We start from the raw sequence: 22,604 nt of genomic DNA, 5'->3' as shown, positions 1-22,604 counted from the left end.
AATTCTCTAAGCCTCAGCATCCATGAAGTGGCAGCGGGAAATTCTGTTCTCTCACCTTTTTTGTGTCAATTCAATGTAGGTAAGTCACTGCAATGAAAACTGTATTAACACGTTCTAGCTTATGACACTGTTAACTGTAGTGTGCTGATTCTGATGCCACAAAAATGCATAACTGTGCATGGCCAAGAAATTAAATTCACTTTACATTTATTAGAGGTGTAATGATCTTAACAATTTTTTGTATATTGGTAAGAAAAAACAAAGAAAAGGTGGAAGGAAAAAGAGAGAAATGAATCAAAGTAGTCATTGAAAAATGGTAGTCGGTGTATTAATGGAAAAAATATTTTTGAATAGTATTTTTGCATTATTTCAGTCTTTAGCAGTACCTACTGATCTAGAAACACAGGATGATGTACAGGCACATTAATTTTTAAAAGCAGGTGTTCAGATTTGACCCAGCTCCACATCTCCAGCAGAGCAGCAGAAGACCAGATGTAGCAGAGGCCACAGAGACACCACTGAGCACATCAATTTTATTGAAGTACAGCATAAAGTACCTTACCATGGCACAGTTACTGTCAATTAACACATTCCACTATTAAATATTCACAGATTGGTCAGTGTGAAAAGGGAAGGTATAAGCAAAGCTAGATTTGGGCAGAGAGATGCAGGCAGCAATTAAGCCATGGTCCTTTCCTTTCTTCCTCCCATAAAGAATTCATTGAAGTTCAGAGGGGCCCTGGCCTTTTTGCAAGAGGTTCCCTCCTGCATTAGCACTGGCCTCTCAGAGATGTTCCCTCCTGTGTGACACTTGTGCTTGGGGCTAAGTGGCTTTATATACCCATAGCAAGTCCAGATAAACACGGAGTCCACCACTGCCATTTGTTAAATGACATGTTCTCCATTTCATCAGCATGACTGCTCAAGAGTAGTAAAACACGTCTCTAGGTTGGAGGCAAAAACATCTTGTCAGAGTAAATTCTCAAGTTAAATCAGTGGGACAGCACTGATTTAACTGGTATGGCAGACTCAGCGTGAGTGAGAGAGAAGTTGGGTATTACCTTTCTTTAGAAAAGACTTTAAAACTATGGTCACAACACAGAAGTGCAAAACTGTGAGCACTGGAAGGTGCTCCATGTCAGGGGGTGTTACTAAGGTGAAATTTAGATGTGTGTCTGAGGGTAGCACACAAGCACACCATTGGTAAAACCAATTTAACAATAATAATGCTCAGATGCATCTTCATCCTACAGCTGGTACGACCCTCCCCAAAATAATGAGCAATATCTAGATAGCAAAATCCTTCTAAATAAATACATAAATAAATAAATCCTGCCAGTCATAAAATTGCACTCTTCCAGAATGGTGCTGTCCTGTTCTTTTGTTGAAAGTGCTAATGTTAAAGGGTGCATCTGTATTTGCACCATTTTAGTCAGTGTCAGGAGACATCCCTAGTCATACTTACTGTACTTTGTTTCAAATTGTAGAGTGGTCTCAAAGTGCATGAACTGATCTCTTCTGCATGAACGAAGCCAGAAGATGCACTTCTAAGGTGCTCCAAAAGCTGAAAAGTATCCAGTGTGTGGGACCACATGAGCAAGCCCTCTGAAATGCCTGATGTGTGGATGTCAGCACTGACAGCTTCACTCTACACATCCGCCTCAATTGGTCTGCGTTGCTCGCTAGCATAGACAGAACCACAGAGCATCCAGCCAAAACAGCTCCTGTCTCGTGGGTTTAAAAAGAAAATCTAGCTAGGTGAAATTTCATCTTGTTAATACTGTAGAGAGGAGGCAACTCCTTTCATCAGTCTTACCTCTCCGCCTGGTGTTTAAAGGGCTTCACTCTTGCCACTGATGTGGGGGTGGAAATGTGATGCTCCAGGCTGTAACAGAGGAGTAACATTATCATCTTCTCCAGTGGGTTCTTGCTCAAAGTTCATATGGGTCTCATGTTTACGTACTTAAGACAATGAATCTACACCCAAAGATAATAAATCAATGTGCAGGGTGCATTGCATATCAAAGTCACCCAGAACTCAGCACATTCATCTACTCCATGTTCCACTTAAAGGAAGGAGAGGACAATTTATGATGTGCTGGATTTCCACAATCTTCTTATCTACTGTATTTTTGCTCCTGCATGTTACACCCTTGATAGCTGAACATCAATTTTTCTCTACCAGTTCTGATTAGGTGCGCTCTAAGAATATATCAGCGTGGAAGTGATTCAGCGAGGGAGCCTCTGACACCAGGTAAAGGATGTTGATCTTTTAACAGTTATTTTCAGTGATGTTAGCAGCATTAATTTCAGCCTTGACACACTCCCTCTGTAGTTCTCAAACTTTGTTTTTGTTTATCTGGAGTGAGACCACAGGAAATAAACTTGAAATTCATCTGAAGGTCTCAGGTAGCGGGCCATGAGCAGGCCTTCAGCATTGTGATGAATTTGATGCTACGTAATTCCACTACGTGCATTTCCTTCTCAGATCTTCTAAGTACAGCGTGGACAGCTGGTTTAAAGACTGCAGATTATTTTGTGCTTTTTTTTACTGTTATGTGCTATAAAGTAGACAATATTGTTTCTTCAGGATGGAAAAATACAGGTTGTATTAGATGACAGAAATCTATTCTGCACGTTTACTGCACAATGCCTCAACCCAACAAAAGACCTGTTAAGAGATTAAATTGTCGTCATAGTAGATCAAATTCTGCTGACCTTACACAGGGCAGATATTGGTTGTGCTGAAGTCTAGACAGATGGTCACTTCAGGGAATGTTGCTTTTTTTGCAAGTGCTCACTTGAGTAGGAATATTTCTAGTTGTATGAGTCACCGCTTTCTCGATTGCTGCATGAGATACCAAACAGTGGTTTTTACATAGGGATACTCAAAGACACAGCAGAAGCTGAAAAATACATCTTCAAAGTCTCTTGTGGTGGTTTCATTCTCCACTGAGAATATTATATGGCATGTGTAGCTTGATTAAAAAAATATATATCCTTCATTCTTTTTGCTGACAACTGTGATGAAATCTTTTTTTTTTTTTTTAAACAAAATCATGAGGTACTTGATATACAAAATCAGTCCCACAACAGGAAAATGCAGTAAATCATAAGAAAAATGCTGTTTCATGTATAAAGTAAGAAACTTAGAGTAGATTGCAAAAATTGGAGCGAACATTTCTAATCTGTGGCTCTTCGGTAGCTGGTTTGGCTCTTTCCCTGTTTGGATGACAAGGAGCATCATCTGAATGCTGGTTGCCATGGAGACTCCCATAGCTTTTTGAATCATAAGTTTTGCCTGTAAAGAAACACCCCTTCAGTGTGAGATTTTAATGACCACAGAGGTTTCTGTTTGTCTGCACATCACATATTAGATTAACTACCATCTCTAAACAGGTGGGAGGGGAGTAAAATATTTTCCAGTAATCAGTGACAACGTTTTTAGTCTGTACAAAAACTACAAATTATGCAAACAGAACTACAAAACTTGCTGTTTTAGATTAGCCTGCTATGGCATTAAATCCATCATCTCTTTCTCAGTATCAGCTACTTCAGATGAGAATGAACTTTGATTGTAGAACATGGGCATGGCAATAAATCATTCCAAACCCCGCAGGAGACTGGCTTGAGAAGTGATACGCTGCATAGCTAGTGAGGTCTCTCCCTCTCTCGAGCTTGAATTGATAAGGGTTTCCCTATAACTTCATAAAAATAAAAGGCAGCTTTTCTAGGAAAAGATGCATATATGAACAGATGGGTCTACCCATGTGAAAAGTTTTCTAACAGTTATCAGTTCTGTTTGCATTATCAGAAAGACATTGAAGTCTGACAGCTATGTCAGCTTCTTTCTCCCTAGTGCACGAGTTACACCTCCGTTTGTTCTGAGAGTGAATTTATTTGGCCCTAAGTTACGTGCAGAATGGTTAGTTTAACCAACATGGATATACTGGGGGTTGGAGTTGGATGGTCTTTAAGGTCCCTTCCAACCTGAGCCATTCTATGATTCTACTGCCATGAACTTCTGGCTTGAGTAAAACCATAATTATTCAGAAGAATATGATGAAGCTGCAAGATTAAGCCTCAGTTACTTTGTTGCCTTTTCTGAATTGTAACTAAATAGCTACCTGTTAAATCTGCATTTTTTGCTCGATTTCTTCTTTTGAGACTGTTTTGTGCATCTGTGGGACTGTCAATATACTTCATTGCAATGGCTGTGGTCTGGTCCCTCTCTTGCTGAGTCTGATTAACTGAAAAAAGAACAGAAAGGGATATTTAAGTGAGTTGTATTTACATTTGTTTCTTTAAGGAGAGAGAGAGACATCGAGTTGGCTCTACCTGTCTGATGAGAACTTGGTGTTGTTTCAGTCCTGCCTTCTTGAAAGGACTGAACAGATTCATGGCCAGAATCTGTGTCTTTTCCTGGCCTCCCCATAATCTCATTCTCAGTTGCAGCTTTATTTCTAACGAGGAAATACGTGTGCATTTTCCCTTTGCCTTTCACTTCTATTTCTCCTCTTTCAGTCATCTCAAAATTCTTGTATTTTAGGCATCTAAAATATCAGAAGCAAAATGACACATGAAAATTCAGGACTAGCAAAAAATGGCACTGATGTTTCAGAAGAGCTATTATAATCTAAGCAATCAAAGCATAACCATTTGGGGGGAAAAAAAAAAAAAGAAGAAAATGTGATATTGACCGTGAACCATGAGATAATTTGTTCCAACTGTTTATTCAAGCCTGATTTGCTTTTATAGCTTTATACATGCAGTCTTATAAAAACTAGTGGATCACGTAGACAAATATTTTGGGATGGTGGAAGGCTCTTTCTGACCAGTAGATGGAAATTAAGAACTGAGGCAGCCAGTATCAGTTAGGCAGAACTATGTCTCATCATTCAATGAGAGAAGGCAATCAGGTCTGTCAAGTGTGATTTACCCTCAGTAAATCCATACTGGCTACTCCCAATCACCTTCTTCATCCAAAAATGTCTTCCAAGAGGACCTACTTTGCACTGTGGCTGACATGAGGCTGTCTAACCTACAGTTCCCCAGAGCGACCTCTTTGCTGTTTTTGGAGATGGGTGTAATATCTGGCTTTCTTTGGCTGCTAGGGTGTTGATCTTCACAGCCTTTCAAAGATGACAGTCAGCAGGATGGTAATGCATTGCCCAGCTTTCTCTTTACCCTTGGATGTATCATAATCTGCCCCCATTGACCTCTGTGGACTAAGACTTCTCAAAAAATTCTTGATCTGATCCTCTTCCAATACCAGTACTTCACCTACTCCTTGAACCCCAACCCTGGGTGCAGGGGTCTTAAAGACCTCATTAGTGAAGACTTAGGCAAAAGAGGCCTAGGGTAACTCAGATTTGATTTGGGGCACTGTCACCAACTCACCTGCCACAGCAGGTTCACATCTTCAGTTATATTCTTCTGGTAATGTAGCACCAGGAGCTCCTCTTACTGCCTTTGAACCAGCTTTGCTCATTTCAATGCTACTTGAGCTCTGGCTTTCCCTAATTCTATTCTCAATTTTTCTACTCCTGTGTAGCTTATCTTCACTTCTGCCTCTTGCATGCACATGTTATGCGTACACAAAATTATTGAAAATGTCATATTCAATTTTTACCGACAAAAGCTTTGGGAATCTAAATTCCTCCCTGAATAGGACAGTGGTTTATACAGTTTATCCTTAGTAGGTGCAAATAAAACTGCATTGCCACAAATTGTTATATTCAATAAGAGAAATTTTAAAGTTTTGTTTGGCAGGATGTAAAATTAAATGATCTGTCTTTCTATTATTGACATCATATTATTGGCACTTACAAATAAGCTACCACTTTTTTTTCCATCTTCTTTTACTCTCTAGAATCAAGACTTTCAAACTTCTGTCTCCATATATATGGACACTTGAAATAATCAGAACAAAGTTCTTTGCAAGCAGTGATTTTTCTTTAAAGCCGCATAAATCAGTGATAAAGGACAGCATCATCTACATCTGAAAGCTGCAGCTGTTCAAGGCAGTGTTTTTAGCACAGCTTTTAAGAGGAAAAGTTTTCATCATAGCTACTCACTGATAGGTACTGGAGCTTAGATGAATTTTACTCGGGACACCGTGACTCTCCATCCGGGAAGCTATATTCACAGTATCTCCAAATAAGCAGTAACGAGGCATCTTTTCTCCAACAACTCCAGCCAAGACAGGACCTGTATGGATCCCAACTCTAATCTTTACAAAGACATAAAACACCCCCAAAAAATGTCATTTAACATTTAGCATCTTTCTTAATGCTCTCCAGACACCTAAAAGTTCATCTTAACACAACACCGGACACCAGTAAAATACCAAATACCCACAGGGAGAGGCTCTTGGTGAAAAATACGCCCATGTGGGCCTTGCCCAAAGTCACAGTAAAGTTAAAAGAAGCTCTTTGATGTCCCACTGTAATACTTTAACCAGAAGCCCAACTCAAGAATCAAACACATTTGCATCTTTTTGTTAACAACTTACTTGGATTGGATTTCCAGAAACTGGGTTCTCTACTCCTTTAGCTGCTATTACCATCCCCAAGGCAAAGTTAGCAACCCGCTCAGCGTGAGTGGATACAGGCACAGGAACCCCACCTACGACCATGTAGGCATCTCCAATTGTCTCCACCTTTAATTGAGAAGGACAAGTATCTGAGTATACCACATATATCTTGTTCAGGTAACTTGCTTTGTTATTTGGGACTCTCCTTACCTGCACCAAATCCCTCTTCCTTCTCAAAGATCCATTCCTTGACTCCAGACTAAAAATTTCAGTGTGTTTTGTCTCTGCTTACTTGACCCATTTAAGATATCAGTGTGAGAGACCCTAAGGAGTAAGAGATGCTGTGCAAGTGTCAAACTGCCTTGCCTTCCACTGAACCAGGGCAGGCCTACACACAAAGAACTATTCCCAAGCACAGTCTCCTGAGCCAGGAGATTAACTGACAGCTGAATGCCATTAATTAGCTCTAATTCACAATTGATTTTAACGATGTATTTCTTTTTTTTAAAAGTCACAATAAATCAAGTGAGTCTGTTCACTGGTGATTATTATGAAGTGGTTCAAATGAAATTAAGACACCTACAATTTCCAATGGCAGGTTGTCAGAGAATGAAGTGTGAACCAAGCAGTTTGTGAATATCCCTCCTTACAATCAAATGTTTTCCCACAACATGCTGCAGTCTGTGAGACAAATTCTGAAGTGTTAGTCCTACTACAGGCACCCAGTCTCCTTGAAATGCCTGTTATGGCACCTGAGAAACACCTCAGTGCATGTCCCCATACCAGAGATTTTTCTGTGAATAGAGCAGGCCCTTTGGAAGAATTCTCCAATGGTTAAAATCCATTGTAAAAGACTGTTACACAGCCAGGAAATTTCCTAAACTGCTCTTGTGAGACTTCACTGTTGCATTCACCATCGGCAAGTAAGAAATTAGCTTAAATTAGATCAATTGGATTTCTTAATAATGAGCACCAATAGGAGAGCAGGAACATAATTTCATCATTGGGCTTGTTCATTGACATAATGACTTAAAACAGTTCAGTATATTAGTCCTGAAAAAGGTGTTCCTGTACAAATCGTCTACTGAGGACCCACAGTAATACCAGTAATCTTCTCTAACAAATTAAAAACTGTAAAAAGCTACTAATGCAAACAGATACCTTAATTATTTTTAGGCTGTGGCAGGAGATTTAATTTAACAAGATTTATTCATAAAATCAGACATTTATAAGCTTGGGCCAAGTTTCTCTGATTGATTTCAGTATTTCATTTCTTTCTCAAATGCCTGAAATAGTTATCTTGTCCTCCCTCTCTGTACCTAGTTACCTCCTTCAATATTAATGGGAGTTATATACAGGCATCAAAAGGAGATTATTATAGTGACAGATAATTTACTCAAGATGTATGATTTGGAATATGATGTTAATCTATCCTAAAATCTGTGGGCCATATCCTGGTTGCTTCAATTATTGAAAAGAGTTTCCTTGCCAAGGCAGAAATTCTTCTGATTTCCCAGTACAAATTATTGCAGGATGAACTGCATGTCTTGCCTGAGTAAGGAATAAATGAGATTTGGATTTCACCCTTTACTATTTCTGCCTTCCTAAATATTTAATGTGCTAGGGACAGACAGAAAATTAGGATCAGCTCTTTGGCTGCTCAGCCGAAGAGGTAGAGCTGCTCAGCTCTAGGTAGCTCTGGAGTTGTTAATAATGCTCTGTTATATGGCTGCCAGGGCTCTGATCCTTCCAGCACGGTTTGGAGAGAATACACGCGTTGCAGTCTAGATCTAGTTGATGCTCTTTGGGGTCAGAAGGAGGTATACACCATTGCCTAAGATCTCCATGAGCAAAAATCAAAGCCTAGCTGTTACCTGGGTGTTGTTTGTGAGGTTATCTCCCACTAAAAACAATAATACATGTATACTGACCTGTTTTACAACAGGTTGGAGTAAAAGGACTAGGGATATTATTCAAATTGGTCCATAAACTGGAATATCCTGTCATGTTGGGTGGACATTAGACAGAGAAAAGAAAGAGATGTATCAAAAACAGCAGTCCTGGTGTAAGTGTTGTGAAAAGCGACTTTAGCCCATGATAGAAGTTATGCTCCTGTATAGCTTCTAACAAACCTTTTAAATATATTTAATCACACCTCTGTATGCTTTTTTTGTGTTTGTTTTTGTGTTTTGTTGTTTTTTTTTTAGTTTCTCTGCATGGCCAATATAAACATGCTGCAGAATTTCATGGTTTGTCAAAAATCATGGTGGGTTGAAGACGACCTAAGTGCATTAAAAAAAAAAAAAAAATCGGCAAGCACAACAACCTGTTCCCAGGCTATTTCTACAGTCTTTACCAATCAACACATACCTTGTACACATCATGCACTGTGGTCAGTCTGTCAAATTGCAGGTACATTGTATTTAACATGAGAACTATCTGAATAGGCTCACATTGGGCACAAATGTTGGTAAAGGTCACAACATCACTGAACAGTATGGTGCACTCCTTGAACTCTCCTGTGAGCAGAAAAACAGTTGTAAGTATCGGTAATGGCTGGACAATCACAACATCTGTTTAAGACTTGTTTGCAATGACTTCTTTCTAGTCATTATTTTAAGGAGTAAGACTATTCAGTTGCAGTATATGTGTCCCGATATGAAAGATGTTGATATAGGAATATTTCAAATATAAGAACCATAGTGCATCAAGAACAATTCGTACATCTGAATATGTTCCTGTCCACCTACATTCAGGACATACTTAGCACTTTACCCCAACTTCATATGTGTGCTTACTAAAGGGAATTTGAGCATGTTCTCACTTGCTATCCTTAAGAAAAATTTGAATAATGATGACTCTAGGTTTATAGATACACTAGAGGAACTAGGAAAATTTTCCAGGAAACATCAATTTCTTTATTGCTTTCATTTTTGAGCTCTCATTTCCCTGTACACCCCTGTCAACAACAAAAGCTCAGTTTCCTGTTGAAACTCCAAATTCTGCTACCTGAATGGGCAGCTGCTAACACCTTTCATCTCCTAGGGAACAGTTCTGGCAAACAGCTTCCAAATCTCTGTTATCATCAAGATTAAGGGGCTGTGGTCCTCCTACCTACTACCCACGAGTTTCACTAAGTAGAGAATCTACTCCACAACAATGACAACAGGGCTGTGACAGTGCCCAATTTCTATCACCACCATGCCTGGCGCATGAGTCACGCATCATGAATGAATACTGTTCATTCACCTGCCTCAACTCGCTTCCCTTCTTTCAGCTGGTTGGCCACGTGCTGAGGGAGCATGGCATAGAGCAGAGCCTCAGTCTTTTTCTTCTCTTCTTCCAGGTGCTTTGACAGTATTCGCAGTTCCTCCTTCTTCCTCTCCAGCTGGTTAGAGAGCTCCATCTCTGCCAGTCGCTGCTGATTGAGAAGAATCAAATCCCTGGTCACGTCGTGAGGTGCAATGTCTGCAATATGCATCTGTCGTTCCTCTAGCTCGTGCAAAGTGCGAAGCAAAGGTGAGCAGAGATAGAGCATGCACTGCAGGGACTCCATCCAGATCATCTGGCCTGTTTAAAACAAGTGTTGGTAAGAGTGTTCATCAACCTGGACTTTCATGTGATGTTCAGTATTACTGATGCTGTTATTAGGGGATGATTTCTAAGGACAATGGCTTTTTGTAGGGTCTGGGTCATTACAGCTATTAATGTTTCCTGGAATTAGAGGTGGGTTTGTTTTGATGAGGTGCACTAGGTAAACAGAAAGAGTTCAGGACCCAGAAAGCAGCCACTCACTACAACCAGTAGGCAGAACCTGACCAAGTTTCAGGTTCTTCCTCTTTGATAGGAACCACAGGTTTCACAACATTTTTCCCTTTCTCTGCTTCTCCTCCTTGAATCGCTCCTGAAGCCGATGAGTCAGCATTGTACACAGGGAAACTGAGATTCAAAATGATTAAGTGAAACATTTAAAGTTAAACTTCAGAATGGGTAAAATGTGGCCCCAGTAAAGTCAATTAAGTTTTCCTATTGGAAGCTGGAGCTTTCAGTCACTAGGCTCACATAAATAAGTAGGTACAAAAATGCCTGACAGGTAGAAGGAAGTTTTAGAGGGGGATTGGGTTTTTGTTTCCTTTGTTGAGATTTGGTTATAGGTTTGGGTTTTTGTTGTTGTCTTGTGTTTGCTTATTTTAAACCTGACTGGATAAAATGAAGTAGAATTTTTACCTGTGGCTAAAGTCCCTTGTTTGGTTAACAGCACTTTTTTCAAGGTCCCCCTGAACTCTTAATGTTTTCTGAATCTCAGGAATACCAGATTTGACACTCATCATGTAAAGGTGAAAGGAGAGAAGGGAAAATTAGGTCATTATATAGTACAAAGGAGCAAAATCGAGGTCATCGAATACTTAAAGCAAGTGTCGTTATAGTTAATTACATGAAGCTGAATCATTCCATACTCATTCCTCTCAATAAAAATAGAGCAAATAAAATCTCTTTGTTGCTACAACAATTTCAACTGGTAAACTCTTACATAACATAGGAGAGGGGGAAAAAAAGACAAATCAATCTGTAAATGTCACTACAAAAAAAAGTAATAAAATAAAAGTACAGTTAATTTATTTTTATCCATATTTGAAACCCAGCCAGTATGAAATAACTCCTCTCAGAGGTATAAATTAAGAACTGAATAATGTATTCACATTTTAGGACTCCAAATGCATGGAGTCACAAGGGAAGACATCTCTTCCTCCAGCTGTAGAAATTTTATCAGAAATTTATCTTCAAGCACTTCCTTCTTCCCCTGCCCCTTCCCTCCCCTTTGCCTGACAGATCTGGAACTGTGTGCTGGCAGGAGCGCTGTGTTTTGTGGTGTATTGCTGGAATGCTCGCCCAGTGTTTTAATTATTCTCTTTATGTGCCAAACATGTAATCCAAGATCTGTGAACTGGTATTGCCTGTGCTAGCTGGCTGGGTTTAAAATGTTGTTCCAAGTACAAAGAAATAATTTCTTTATCAAAGACAATTCTTAGCAATGCAAAGTGATTCCATTTCAGGTGGATATGGTGATTTGCAGAGCTACAGGGAGGTGAGACCTAGACAGTTAGCTTTACACAGCTCACTGCACTGCCATGCTGGGCCTGGTGGCAGCGATACCAGAAGCTGGCTCTGAGGGCTGGCATTGTGTCCCCTTCATCTTCCACAGGTCCCCAGAGAAACTGAAGGCCTTAGTTGAGCACTGGGGAGATTCACAGAAAAACTGGCTGTGAATCCCAACCAAAACCGAGAATGACAATACAACCATTCTGCTGAGGTTGCCCCAGAATAAATGCTTAAATTACCACTTCTGACCTCTGCAAAGAAGAATACTTAGGGCAGCACCACAGGGGAAACTCATAGCTATTTATGGGAAAGCACCATGACTGGGTGGCTCTGAAGTGCCTGTAAAACGGGAGGAACTCGAAGTCTGAGTGCAGTTACAGGGTTACCATGTCTTTGGGATCAGAGACTTGGTCAGATAGATCTGGAGAACTGCAAAGGATGAACACAGACTCTTTAGGATGGACGGGCAGGCTAGGTGGGAGAGGTGCCTTTCATGTGAAAAAGTAAGGGGAGCGCATGGAGCTCTGCCTATGGTTGGGTGATGAGCCAGTGCATAGGTCAGAATCAGAGGACAGACCAATGTGGGTGATGTTGTGATGACAGACACCCTGCTCGGGAAGAAAAAGTAGGCGAGACCTTCCTAAAACAAGTGGAAGATGCTTCATGGCCACAGGCCCTGGTCCTCATGGAGGGTTTAAAACTACTTTGATAACTGCTAGAAGGACAACACTTTCCCAAACTCAGCTGGAGGTGAGTCAGTTCTTTGATTCTGAGAATGGCCACGACTAGAGGTAGTTCAGAAAATGATCTAATCCTACCTTGGCCTTGTCCCTGTTGCCCAGGAAACCTGCAAAGATACATGTTTTGCAACAAAACACAGTCTTTCCAAGCCTTTCAAATGGGAACACTACCATTATTTCTAACTGAAAGCCTTCAAATTCTGGTGAAGTAATAGCAGAATTTGTCTACAAGCATCTTGAAGTACTATTTCTGTAAACAGAGTCATCTAATCCTCTCCTCACTGCACAACAAGACTATTTATATGTGAAGCTGGGAGTCCATAGAAAGGCATTAGTTCAACTCCAGCAATATTCGTCATTTAATATGAACATTTATGCTACTGAAAACAGTGGAGTACCTCTAAGCTCTAGCATTGGCCGTTGTTTCCATGACTCTGGCATCATCTCTCTCCTAGTCTGGAAAACAAATTGGCTGTTGATAAATTTCTGAATGCTAGAGATGGTGAAGGGTACTTCTGGGTGAACGATACTGAAATACTGATCCAAGCAGATGCCCATGGTCTGAAGGCCAGGTACAATCTTTTGAATGCTCACCCCAGCTTGCTTCACTCTGAGCTTAAAAAGAAAATATGGACAACAGGTTATAATCCATATCCTGTTTGGCTTCAGGCTAAGCTACAAATGATCACAGTTTATACAAGTATACATACTCAGCCTTGCTATACTACATAGATTATTTCTGAGCAAATTTTCTATCTTATTAGCATATTACTGCAAAGCTCTGAATGAGTTTTCTTCACAGCAAGGCAGCCCACAGAAAGGCGTTATTATCCAACTGCTCTTTAGTATCTGTTGTTAAAAACGACCCCCCTCCCCCCGCTATCTGCTCTTATTATTGCTTGTATTTGTGTAGGCCTAATGTAATCGTGTTGATTCCAGCACATTTAAGCATACCACTGAGGGAAGGAGAAGCAAGTGCATTGTTTCATGGCAATATGCTGTAGGGCAATAATGCATGGAGTAATTTTCATTTGCTAGCGTTCTGGAGAAAAAAGTGTTTCAGACTTAGGAGGCTCTTGCACCCTTTTCCATCCTCTCACTGCTCCCTAAGGAGCATCAACGTTATAGTAAATTTGCAGAAAAGTATGGGGAATTTGTATTGTGATTCAGGGCTCTCTTCCTCATTTGGCAAGTGTCAGATCATACAAAAAAATGTAAGAGAACCACCACAGCTCCCTGGCCCTGCTTCTCCAGCCACGTGGCAGCTGCAGGAAGCCCTAATTTCCCATGGCTGTTATGAACATCTAGCTTTGTGTGAGAATGTTCAAGAGACAATCTAATACTGTCTCTAATACTTTTTTAAATGTAAAGAGGTATACTTTTATATGTATTGTCTATACAGATATAGACACGATGTAACATACATGTATATATGAAGATAAAACATCTCAGCCTTGTATGTAGCTGCAAGAGAGAAGTAGATACCAGCACGTGTCCTGCATCCTAATAAGAAAATAACTGTGGTACAAAATGTCTCGGCAACTTTTAGTTTTCTAAAGGATGGTTACCTTCTTATTTCTTCTTTTAACCATTACTATGTAAGGCTTCAGTCATTCTCGTTTAGCCTGATGACCATAGATGATAGCTTAACCCCTAAAGAAATACCCACCCTGCCATCATTGCATGTCATCAGGGTCACTGAGGCTCTGACCCAGCTACCAATAATGGCTACAGGACTTGCCTTTTTTCTACACCAGGATTTTTATCAAATTATGCTGACTGGCTGTCTTAAAAGGCTAACTTTGGCTAACATAGACAGTGACGTGCCCTCGATCGGCATGATGCCAGAACATGTTCCTGAGTGGCTGTATTCAGCTATGTTCTGCAGTCCCACTCTAAATTTCTCCTTTCTTTGCTCCTCTGTTAAGCTAATATATTCTGAGTAATATTGGGAGCAAGAGGGAGTGTAGCTTGTTGGGGACCCAGGCTATTTGGAAACTAGCCACAGAGCAGTCCCTGCATAGAGAAACACAATTCCACTGCTGTAGAGAATGTGTGTGTATCGGAGAGGAGGGCTGAATTGGAAAATAAAGACGTTTGTGGGCTCAGTTCCTACTAGATGAGACTGCGTGCTGCTTGATTTAGTAGGTGTCTGGGTTTTCCGCATGTGGAGTTTTAGAAAGCACGTAGAACCTCAGATGCAATCAAAGCCTTACAAGCTTTTGGATAGATTGTTAACTGGGAGAAGTGTGACTAGCTGTAAGTACAAAGCCTGTTTAAAGGATGGGTCATGTCTCGCACATATCCAAGGACAGGAAAGATACCAGAAACTTCAGAAAATTCAGTTCTGTGTTTGGTAGACTGCTGCAATATACCTTGATAGCATATTTGCAACTGTTTCATATGTGGGAATCTCAATAAATTCAAAGGAGAATCCTATTTGAAATGATCAAGATTCTGCTACTATGAGTGACTTTTATTTCTTATCTCTATAAAAAGTAATTCTGTAAATGCTAAAAATTAATGTGCACTGCATAAAGAGCAAACACAGAGATGAACTGTAGGACAGTCACAGCAGAAGAAAACAACTATATGCTTTTGACGAATTAAATGCCCTTACTATATGGTTGTCCTACCTCTTTGTCAAAAACCATATGAAAAGGAAGCCCATTGCAAAATGTTTTTGTGTCAATCCAGAGACTCTTGGGATAAACAGGGTCAAATCCTCTCAGGAGTTTACCTGTAGCAAGATAATTGTATTATTTTTAATCAGGTTACACCTCATAAAACCATTCAGCATTACTTTCTAGCATTCAGTAAGATAGGACTCTGTATCATAATGAGTTAAGACAAAGTTAACTGTGTGTGGATCTGGAAATATACATACATCTGTGCTAAATGCTGTGCAGTTTAATACACAGCTGATTAGCAACTAATCTGAGTTGGCCACATTTAAAACTTAACCACATAAAAAGCGCAGAGCACTACATGCATGAAATTATGTGGAAACAGTAGGAGTAGATGAGTGACTGCAGATATTGCTGCTCTGTGAATCTACAGATGTCACAGCAATATAACACAAATATATCCCACAAAAGCGTACACAGAAGTGGACTTTAATAGACTTTGCCAGCCACTTATGAATACTTATGAAGAAAAAGCTCAGCAGGCTCTGGATTTTAATCTCCTGTACAAAGAACGTTAGTCCACGGCACAAAGAGCAAATTACTGTTTGTTTTTTATTTTACTTACCCTGAATACTTTTCAGAACAGTCACAGTATTTACATGGAAGGTTGTGCTTGCTAGAGCAGTTATTTTTATGATGCATATTCAGAATAAAATGGGTAAAATAGTCAAAAGTTTTCATTTGACTGGAGCACCTTAATTCCTTGACTTCATAGTATACGCAAGCATTCTTCAGTAGCTCACAATAACCAACTGGTTGATTGTTTCAAGTGATCTCTTTTTAACAGAAGGTTGCTATTACAGTTACTGCAGTAAATTGTTTGATAACACATGCTGAAGTCACTCAGGATACTGGTGCAAAGATTATGAATTTACGACAACTTTAAGACCTCTTACTGCTTCAGTGGAATTCAGCATGCTTCTGTCATCTTTCAAAGTCAGGCTCTTGCTAATTTCTAGTCTTTATTGTTAACGGTTTGTTGTTTGTTTGTTTTCTAAATAACAGTGCTACTCTAAAACTTGCTTTTGAATATCTATTAACTTATCAATATATATGCTCTTGCAATACATTTGGCATTATAGCAGATGATATCAGTTTCACTTTTTCACACCTTCCTAGAATCTACACAGCCGTGTCATACTAAACTGGATTATAATTCCTCTTGAGGAATCAAAAGATCCTAAGCACAACAATACTGGTAACACCTTCCAGTTTCCCAGCAAGTACAAACAGAGATTATTAGTCTACTACCGGTAGATTTTTGGGTAGTAGAAGGTGTAATTTGGCTTTCAGAATTTACTACAATTGTAAAGGAATAGCAGTTACCAAGTTAAAAAAACATTCTTTAAAATCATCAGTTTAGAGAATGTGACATGAAAGGGAAGTATCAGATGTACCACACAATGCTATTTTATTGGAAAATATTTTGCCGAAGAATACCTTGTTTATGAGACAAAAGCGACAGGTCATATTCCATTTCAGTATCTGTCGTTATTAAGCATGCTTATTATGTGCATTTTTTTTTTTTTTTGGATTACCAAAGTCTAACTGAAAGAAGTGTAACCAGAAACATTGAAAAGATGCAGAGGAAATACAAATGGTAACTTTAAAATGGATGAATGGGTGAAGACAGCAAGGGTTACTGTTTTTCTTATTAAAGAGACTCGTAAATGATGACAAGCTCCCTCTGAATGATCTCTCACCTCTTCCTAACGTGATTATTCCTCTTATTGTTTTCCAGTGACTTTTCTTGACAGGACAAACCAAGTTTTCTCTGTCTCTAATTGTATACTTGGCTTTTTCAGGGTCCTGTTGAAATAAACCCAAAGGGATTTTTCAAGGGTGTTTAATTTTAATAATATTTTAATGATATAATGATAAACAATATTAAAATACCTCATTATTCAGTTGGGTCTCACTTTGTTTTTCAGAGTCAGCAAGATCTGGAGGTGAGGAAGAATATTTCTTTCTTTCTTTGTATGGAAGTACAGGGTTTTGAGTGACAAGGAAAACAATATGCTCTTTTTTCCCAGTTCTTTCTTCTTCTTCTGCTTGATTGACTATTTCCATTGAAATCTCAATGTTAAAAAAATCCAGGGCTGCTGCACCAATGATTCCTGAAGGTGAAACAAAAAACAAAATATTACCAGGAACAAAACCTTTCAGTTTCCCTTAGAGAGCTCACAGTGGAATTTCAGTGTTTCAGGAATTACTTTTCCAAATGAGTCTGGAAGAAGAAGGCGGCCTGCAGTTACCTATTTCATTCCTACTACCATTGTCATGGTAAGAATATGTGTATAACAAGATATTCTCAAAAGCTACTGTTGTTTTTTGTTTGTTTGTTTGCTTTGTCTGATGACAAATGCTTTATTTTCACTAGAAAAAAAGCTCAGCAGGGTGTCTGAATAAGGTGGTCAAATAGTCATAAATAGCAATAATATAAATTCCCATTAACCTCAAAACCACACAGAATCTAAAGAGATTCTGCTATAACAATCTATTTCAGTAACTGCAGAATATTTTATTTTGAAAGAACGTATTTCATGAAGATGCATTATCAGTCTTTTCATTTATAATTAATTATTTGGTGAAATATTGGACAATGACATGAAAAGCTGTGTCTGAAATTCCAAGTAGCCCTGTGTTCCAATAGGAATATGAGTTTTGATAAAGGGGGAAATTTTGATAAGCTTGTTATTCAGAAGCATCTAGGAAATAAATGAATATGATCATCTCTTACAGACTTGTAGATGTGTAACCTTTGCATAATTGTGGAGATTCCCCAAGTCAACGATCTTTACTCCTATAAATGCTAAAATAAGGATCAGTTTTGAGCATTGTCAAACAGTAATTTTGCAAAATTGCATGTTCTGCAGGAATATGTATGTATGTCCTTAAAACAACTATAATTTCTAGTCACTATAATTTAAGGAGTATGAATTATTGAGAATTAATCAACAGCTATAAACAAAACATACCATGAACTTTAATTTTACTTCCACAAAAGGAATTCTACAGGGATTCTCTAGAAATTTTAGAGCACAAACAGACACTTAAGGCTGGGTTGGCAAGTTATGAATCCTGGTGAAGCCACTGGGAGCTATGAGTGATCAGGCAGTCAGGGAAATACAAAGGCTGGATGTCTGATGACTAAACCTTACCAGGCTTCAATTTCATGACCAGTCCTCATCTGAAAAAAAGATTCTGAAACCTGAGCAAATTATATCTGCAAATATATTAGCCTGTATTTAAATTGCTTACCAGATGATCTGTATTCTATCTGATTACCTGGCACAATATGGTATAGACCTCTTCTATCTGAATAGTAATGTAAATGCATTGACCCATCTTCATTCTTTTCTACTCTAAAAGATGGTGCATTCATCTCCTGAGGAAAAACAAAGCAAAACAAAAAACCTTCAGTATCCTTCTCAGATAAGGAATATGGTGAATTCCATTTGCACAAAAGCATCATGTGCCTTAACAAAATAAGCAGTAATACAAACAAGCCGAAATGTAGAAAATGAAATATGCTCAACTCTGAAGAACCATCTCCGATGTATTACAGTCTGTGTACTAAATAATATCTATTGATCTATTGTTGAGAACTACTCAGAAAAAAAATATATATATTATCCTAACATTTTTTAGTAATCAGCTTCAGAACACAGGAGAGGCTGTTAGAGCATCTTTCTCCCTTACTTGTTCATACCAGTGAGATGCTCTTCTTTGTGTTACAAACTCTGGCAGCGTCCACCTATACCCACTCAGTAATTACTACTTGAACTTGCCTGGTAAGAAAGGGACAAGTAGCTGTGTAATGCATCCAAGTTCTCTATGAACTCATATAGATTTCCACCCAGTGTCCTCAGCATGTGATCATAGCCTGATCGTTTACAGAATTCAAAGAAATATTCTCCAAACTCTCTCAGAACCATGTCTGCAGGAACACCTGGCAAAAGAAAAGTATCTTAATGACTACGAAAGTCTTGGAAATTCTTGCAATGCTGTCAGACAGATTAAGAGGAAATGCAGAACATTTGCAACGTGGGGAATGCATTCCAAAGAGCACAGGAGACCAAAATGTGGGGTGCAGTCTCAGGCTTGAATCAGGAGGGCTCATTTTTGAGGTATGGTGACACGTACCTAATACTTTGCAGGCTTTGTCAACAAGTTGCATTGTGATCTCATCTTTGTAAACTTCAAAAGTCAAGAAAGTATCCTGAACTCCGGCCTGGAGTCTGTAACAGGAAAGACAATGTTCTTGTCTCAGTGGTGTTGTAAATATGACACGTTTGGGTGACTAAACCAGCATTCATTTAACACTATTTGCTATTAACCCACTTCTTAAACTCCTTCATGCATTATATTGGAACACACTATTTTCAGTAATAGTTTAAAAGCGTTGCTTTAAAAGGGCTGAATGATTGTGTCCACTTCCAAATTTCTATTTCATGTTATGGTATTAAGATAAATTCTTCCCAGGATTAGGGCATCATGATGTGGAGGTGTTAGAGCAATTACACTGGCTGCTTGTCTTCTGGTCTCCTGGCTTGCTGTTCAATACAGCCATGTTGTCAAGCTCTTAGGTCTCCACAGATTTGACCAAAACTTGCTGAATTTTTACACTGTCTTCAGTGCCTATTTTATGTATGTATCTAAGTATTATTTGTATTTCTTCAGGTCTTGGAAAATACTTAAAAGCTCATAAAGTAATGATAAAAATGGAAAAGATCATATATTTACCTACTTTTCTGAAGGTACTGGAATGAAACTGACTTAGTAACAAGAATGATACCTTCTCAAGGTAATTACTTTTAGATATTGTCTCAGTGACACAGTGACTCTGTTGCACAATTGTCCATAAGACAAAGCATCATCCTTCATTATGTGGTAAAACAAATTAATACCAGCTGGCGACCTGTTACAAAGTAAGAAACTCTTGCTTTTGCCCTGCTAGGTACTTCTAAAAATTAACTGAGATAAACATCAGCTGCCAAGAAGTTATAATCTTCTGCCGCTGAGTTCAGGAACATTTTCTTTAAATATATTAAATTTATTGCAAACGCGTTACCTTAATTTTTCCCATACTTCTTCACCATACTTCTCAACCACCAAGGACTTCAGGCACGTGTTGATAAATCCATACTGCACAGGCAAACGCATGAAGATGGCACAGATCACACCGACTGTCAAACTGCAGCCCAAACGCGCCCTCCTATTGCGTGTAAGCCCCCAGTGCTGCTTTTATCCCGCAGGACCGACAGCGTCTGCCAGCCTTTGTGCCTCCCCGCAGGGCTCATGCCCTTTCCCCCCCTTTTTCCCGGCACAGTCCCGTGCCGTGCAGCAGCCCAGGGCCCCGCAGCGCTCTGTGGGGCCGTGCCGCAGCCCCGGCAGCTCCCGGCTGTGCCCGGGCTGTCGTTTTGGGGTTAGGGCTGACGAACCAGGCGCTGGGGGGTCCAAAACCCGCCGCCCCCCGCCCGCCCCGGCCCCCTCGCAGCCCACTCACCATCCTGCCGCCGACCTCCAGAGCCGGAGCCCGTCGCCTGCCGGCCTCCTTCCCTGCCTCCCTCCCTCCCTTCCCTGCCTCCTTCCCTCCGCCGCCGCCCGGGGGCCGCCTCCCCGCACGCCCCCGGCCCGCCCGGGGGGAGGCGGCCGGGCCCGGGCGCTGTGTGAGGGGCTCAGCCCAGGCCCGGGCCTCCCCCAGCCCCGCTGCCCCCCACACCGGGGGTTGGCTGGGACAAACGACCACAGCCTTGTGCCCCATGCACGCCCCAGGCTGGCTGGGGGCCTGCTGAGGTGTCCGTGGGGTGCAAGTATTTGTGCTGGTCTCTGGCTGTTCCTGGGTGATGCCAAATGTTTGTACAAACGTGTACCTGTGAGAGCGTGGCAGCTGAGGTGGCTGTGGCGTCCTCACAGCTCATCCCGTCGTTGCCCCATGTTGGGTGCAGCCGGTTGTGCTCGCCTGGCTTTTGTGGAGCTCAGCCTGAGCCCCTGGGCCTGAGAGAAGGAGAAAGAGGGTTGTTGTGGTGTTTGTTTGTTTGTTTTTGCGCATTACATCCATCTGCTGAAAGGGGCAGCATAAGAAAACAAGTCTGTGCTCACCCCCACAGCAGCGAAAGCATCCTTCCTCACCTCACTTACCTCACAGACGAGCACATCAGGCTGGCTGCTCAGTCACAGCCTACAGGGTAACCAAAAATAACCCCGGTACGAGCACACCTCTGTCATTGCCATCGCTACAACTGTAACTTACTCTGTGATTACCCATTATTTTTCTCCACACAAGTTTTACCCACGTAAACTTGCTATTGATATGAATGCAAATAATGTGACACTATAATGACAAATTAGGGAGATAAAGCTGAAGAAAATTAGATGAACATTAGATGCCACATTCTGTAGGAACTGTGTATTCTTGTGTATGGCTTTCAAAATACATTAAATAATACTAATTTTAGCTTTACAGAACTTGAATCACTGGAGAGGTTTGCAAACTAAGTAAGTACTTTAGTATCTTTAATTTTTCTTATGGTATGTATAACATAAATAAGCAATCTGAAGATTTTTAGTAACAAAGTAACTATCAAAAACATTTGGAGATGCAATTTGGGTAAGCTACCCAAAACTCAGATTCATGCCTGTATACTAACTCTATATTGTACAAGATAATTCATATTGGAATTGAATTTGTGGTCATTGCTTTAGCAATTCTGTTGGCTAGTGAATTGATTCTGCTATTTTTTCAGGTCTTTTTGGCATGGTGAGAGAAAATTGGATAAAGACTGTTCAAGTCAGGATTGTTTGCAAGCAGGTCACTGGTGGCCCTTTGCAGTCCATGGACCACAATGCGTCTCAGTCACTTTTGCCATCTCTAGTAGGACAACAGAAGACTTCCAAGTAAGAAAGCAGAAAGTAATGAGATAGAAGTCTTTTAATATCCTTCTGGTGTGATTTTTTTTTTGTTGTTGTTGTTATTCTTTTGGCACAATGTAAGCAGTACTACAATTCCCAAATTTTGGAGAGCAGCAGCTCTTTCTGTGTGTAACTACCAGTCTAATCAGAGACAGAGCACCCTACGTGTTTCTGTGTCTCAGCCCACTCTGTGTCAAATGAAAACAGTACTCCCTCTCTCAATCTGTTTGCATGGTCCAGGAACATAATCTCTCCTGGTGCAGTGTATTCAGGTCACTCGGTGTATACCGACACATGCTGACCCATTGCAGTGGTCTAGCACTGGAGCAAAATGCCACCTGCTATGGCCAGTAAAGGGTACGTAAAAGAGAGGTTGGAGCAAGACTTATTTAGTTTCCAAGGATTTCTTGCTTCCCAGAACAATTAGGGTGGATGGGAATAAGTTCAGGCAAAACTGGGCACTGTTATTTTCCTGGTTTCTATCCTATGAGACTATAACTCTTTTTGTGAGGGCACACGATGCCGTCATTTGAAGTATGTTTGGAAAGTCCTCAGTGGTCTTCATCTGTGCAGAGCTTTTCCATCTTCCCACAAGCAGCTCAGTGCCCAGTGCTGATGTTGGGCTGG

General features: G+C 40.2%; 1 protein-coding gene across 13 annotated transcripts; it reads right to left on the bottom strand.

The window, feature by feature from the left end:
• Nucleotides 1-513: 513 nt before the first annotated feature.
• Nucleotides 514-21,109, bottom strand: LOC101796516 (guanylate cyclase soluble subunit beta-2). Of its 13 annotated transcripts, none has more exons than XR_011811330.1 (18): nucleotides 20,572-21,109; nucleotides 20,137-20,210; nucleotides 19,209-19,303; nucleotides 18,854-19,014; nucleotides 18,351-18,450; nucleotides 16,959-17,179; nucleotides 16,766-16,871; nucleotides 15,012-15,115; nucleotides 12,774-12,990; nucleotides 9,785-10,105; nucleotides 8,906-9,054; nucleotides 6,515-6,661; nucleotides 6,078-6,232; nucleotides 4,339-4,553; nucleotides 4,128-4,250; nucleotides 2,032-3,222; nucleotides 1,817-1,885; nucleotides 514-1,724 (listed from the first exon to the last, which is right to left on the bottom strand). XR_011811330.1 is itself a non-coding variant. In XM_072042421.1 (17 exons), the coding sequence occupies exons 1-16, from the start codon at nucleotides 20,827-20,829 to the stop codon at nucleotides 1,842-1,844; spliced, it is 2,490 nt and encodes an 829-aa protein (XP_071898522.1). In that variant the 5' UTR covers nucleotides 20,830-20,844; the 3' UTR covers nucleotides 514-1,728; nucleotides 1,817-1,841. The 13 variants fall into 13 exon arrangements, 6 of the variants coding, with proteins under 6 accessions (XP_071898522.1, XP_071898523.1, XP_038039767.2 ...); XR_011811331.1 differs by having other exon boundaries at nucleotides 514-1,728; nucleotides 2,719-3,222; XR_011811333.1 differs by having other exon boundaries at nucleotides 2,719-2,848; nucleotides 20,572-20,844.
• Between the last annotated feature and the right edge of the window lie 1,495 nt (nucleotides 21,110-22,604).

This window comes from Anas platyrhynchos, chromosome 9, assembly GCF_047663525.1.
Source record: "Anas platyrhynchos isolate ZD024472 breed Pekin duck chromosome 9, IASCAAS_PekinDuck_T2T, whole genome shotgun sequence".
Taxonomy (NCBI): Eukaryota; Metazoa; Chordata; class Aves; order Anseriformes; family Anatidae; genus Anas; species Anas platyrhynchos.
Note: the sequence above shows the minus strand (reverse complement) of the source record. Positions and strands in the feature narration are given on the sequence as shown.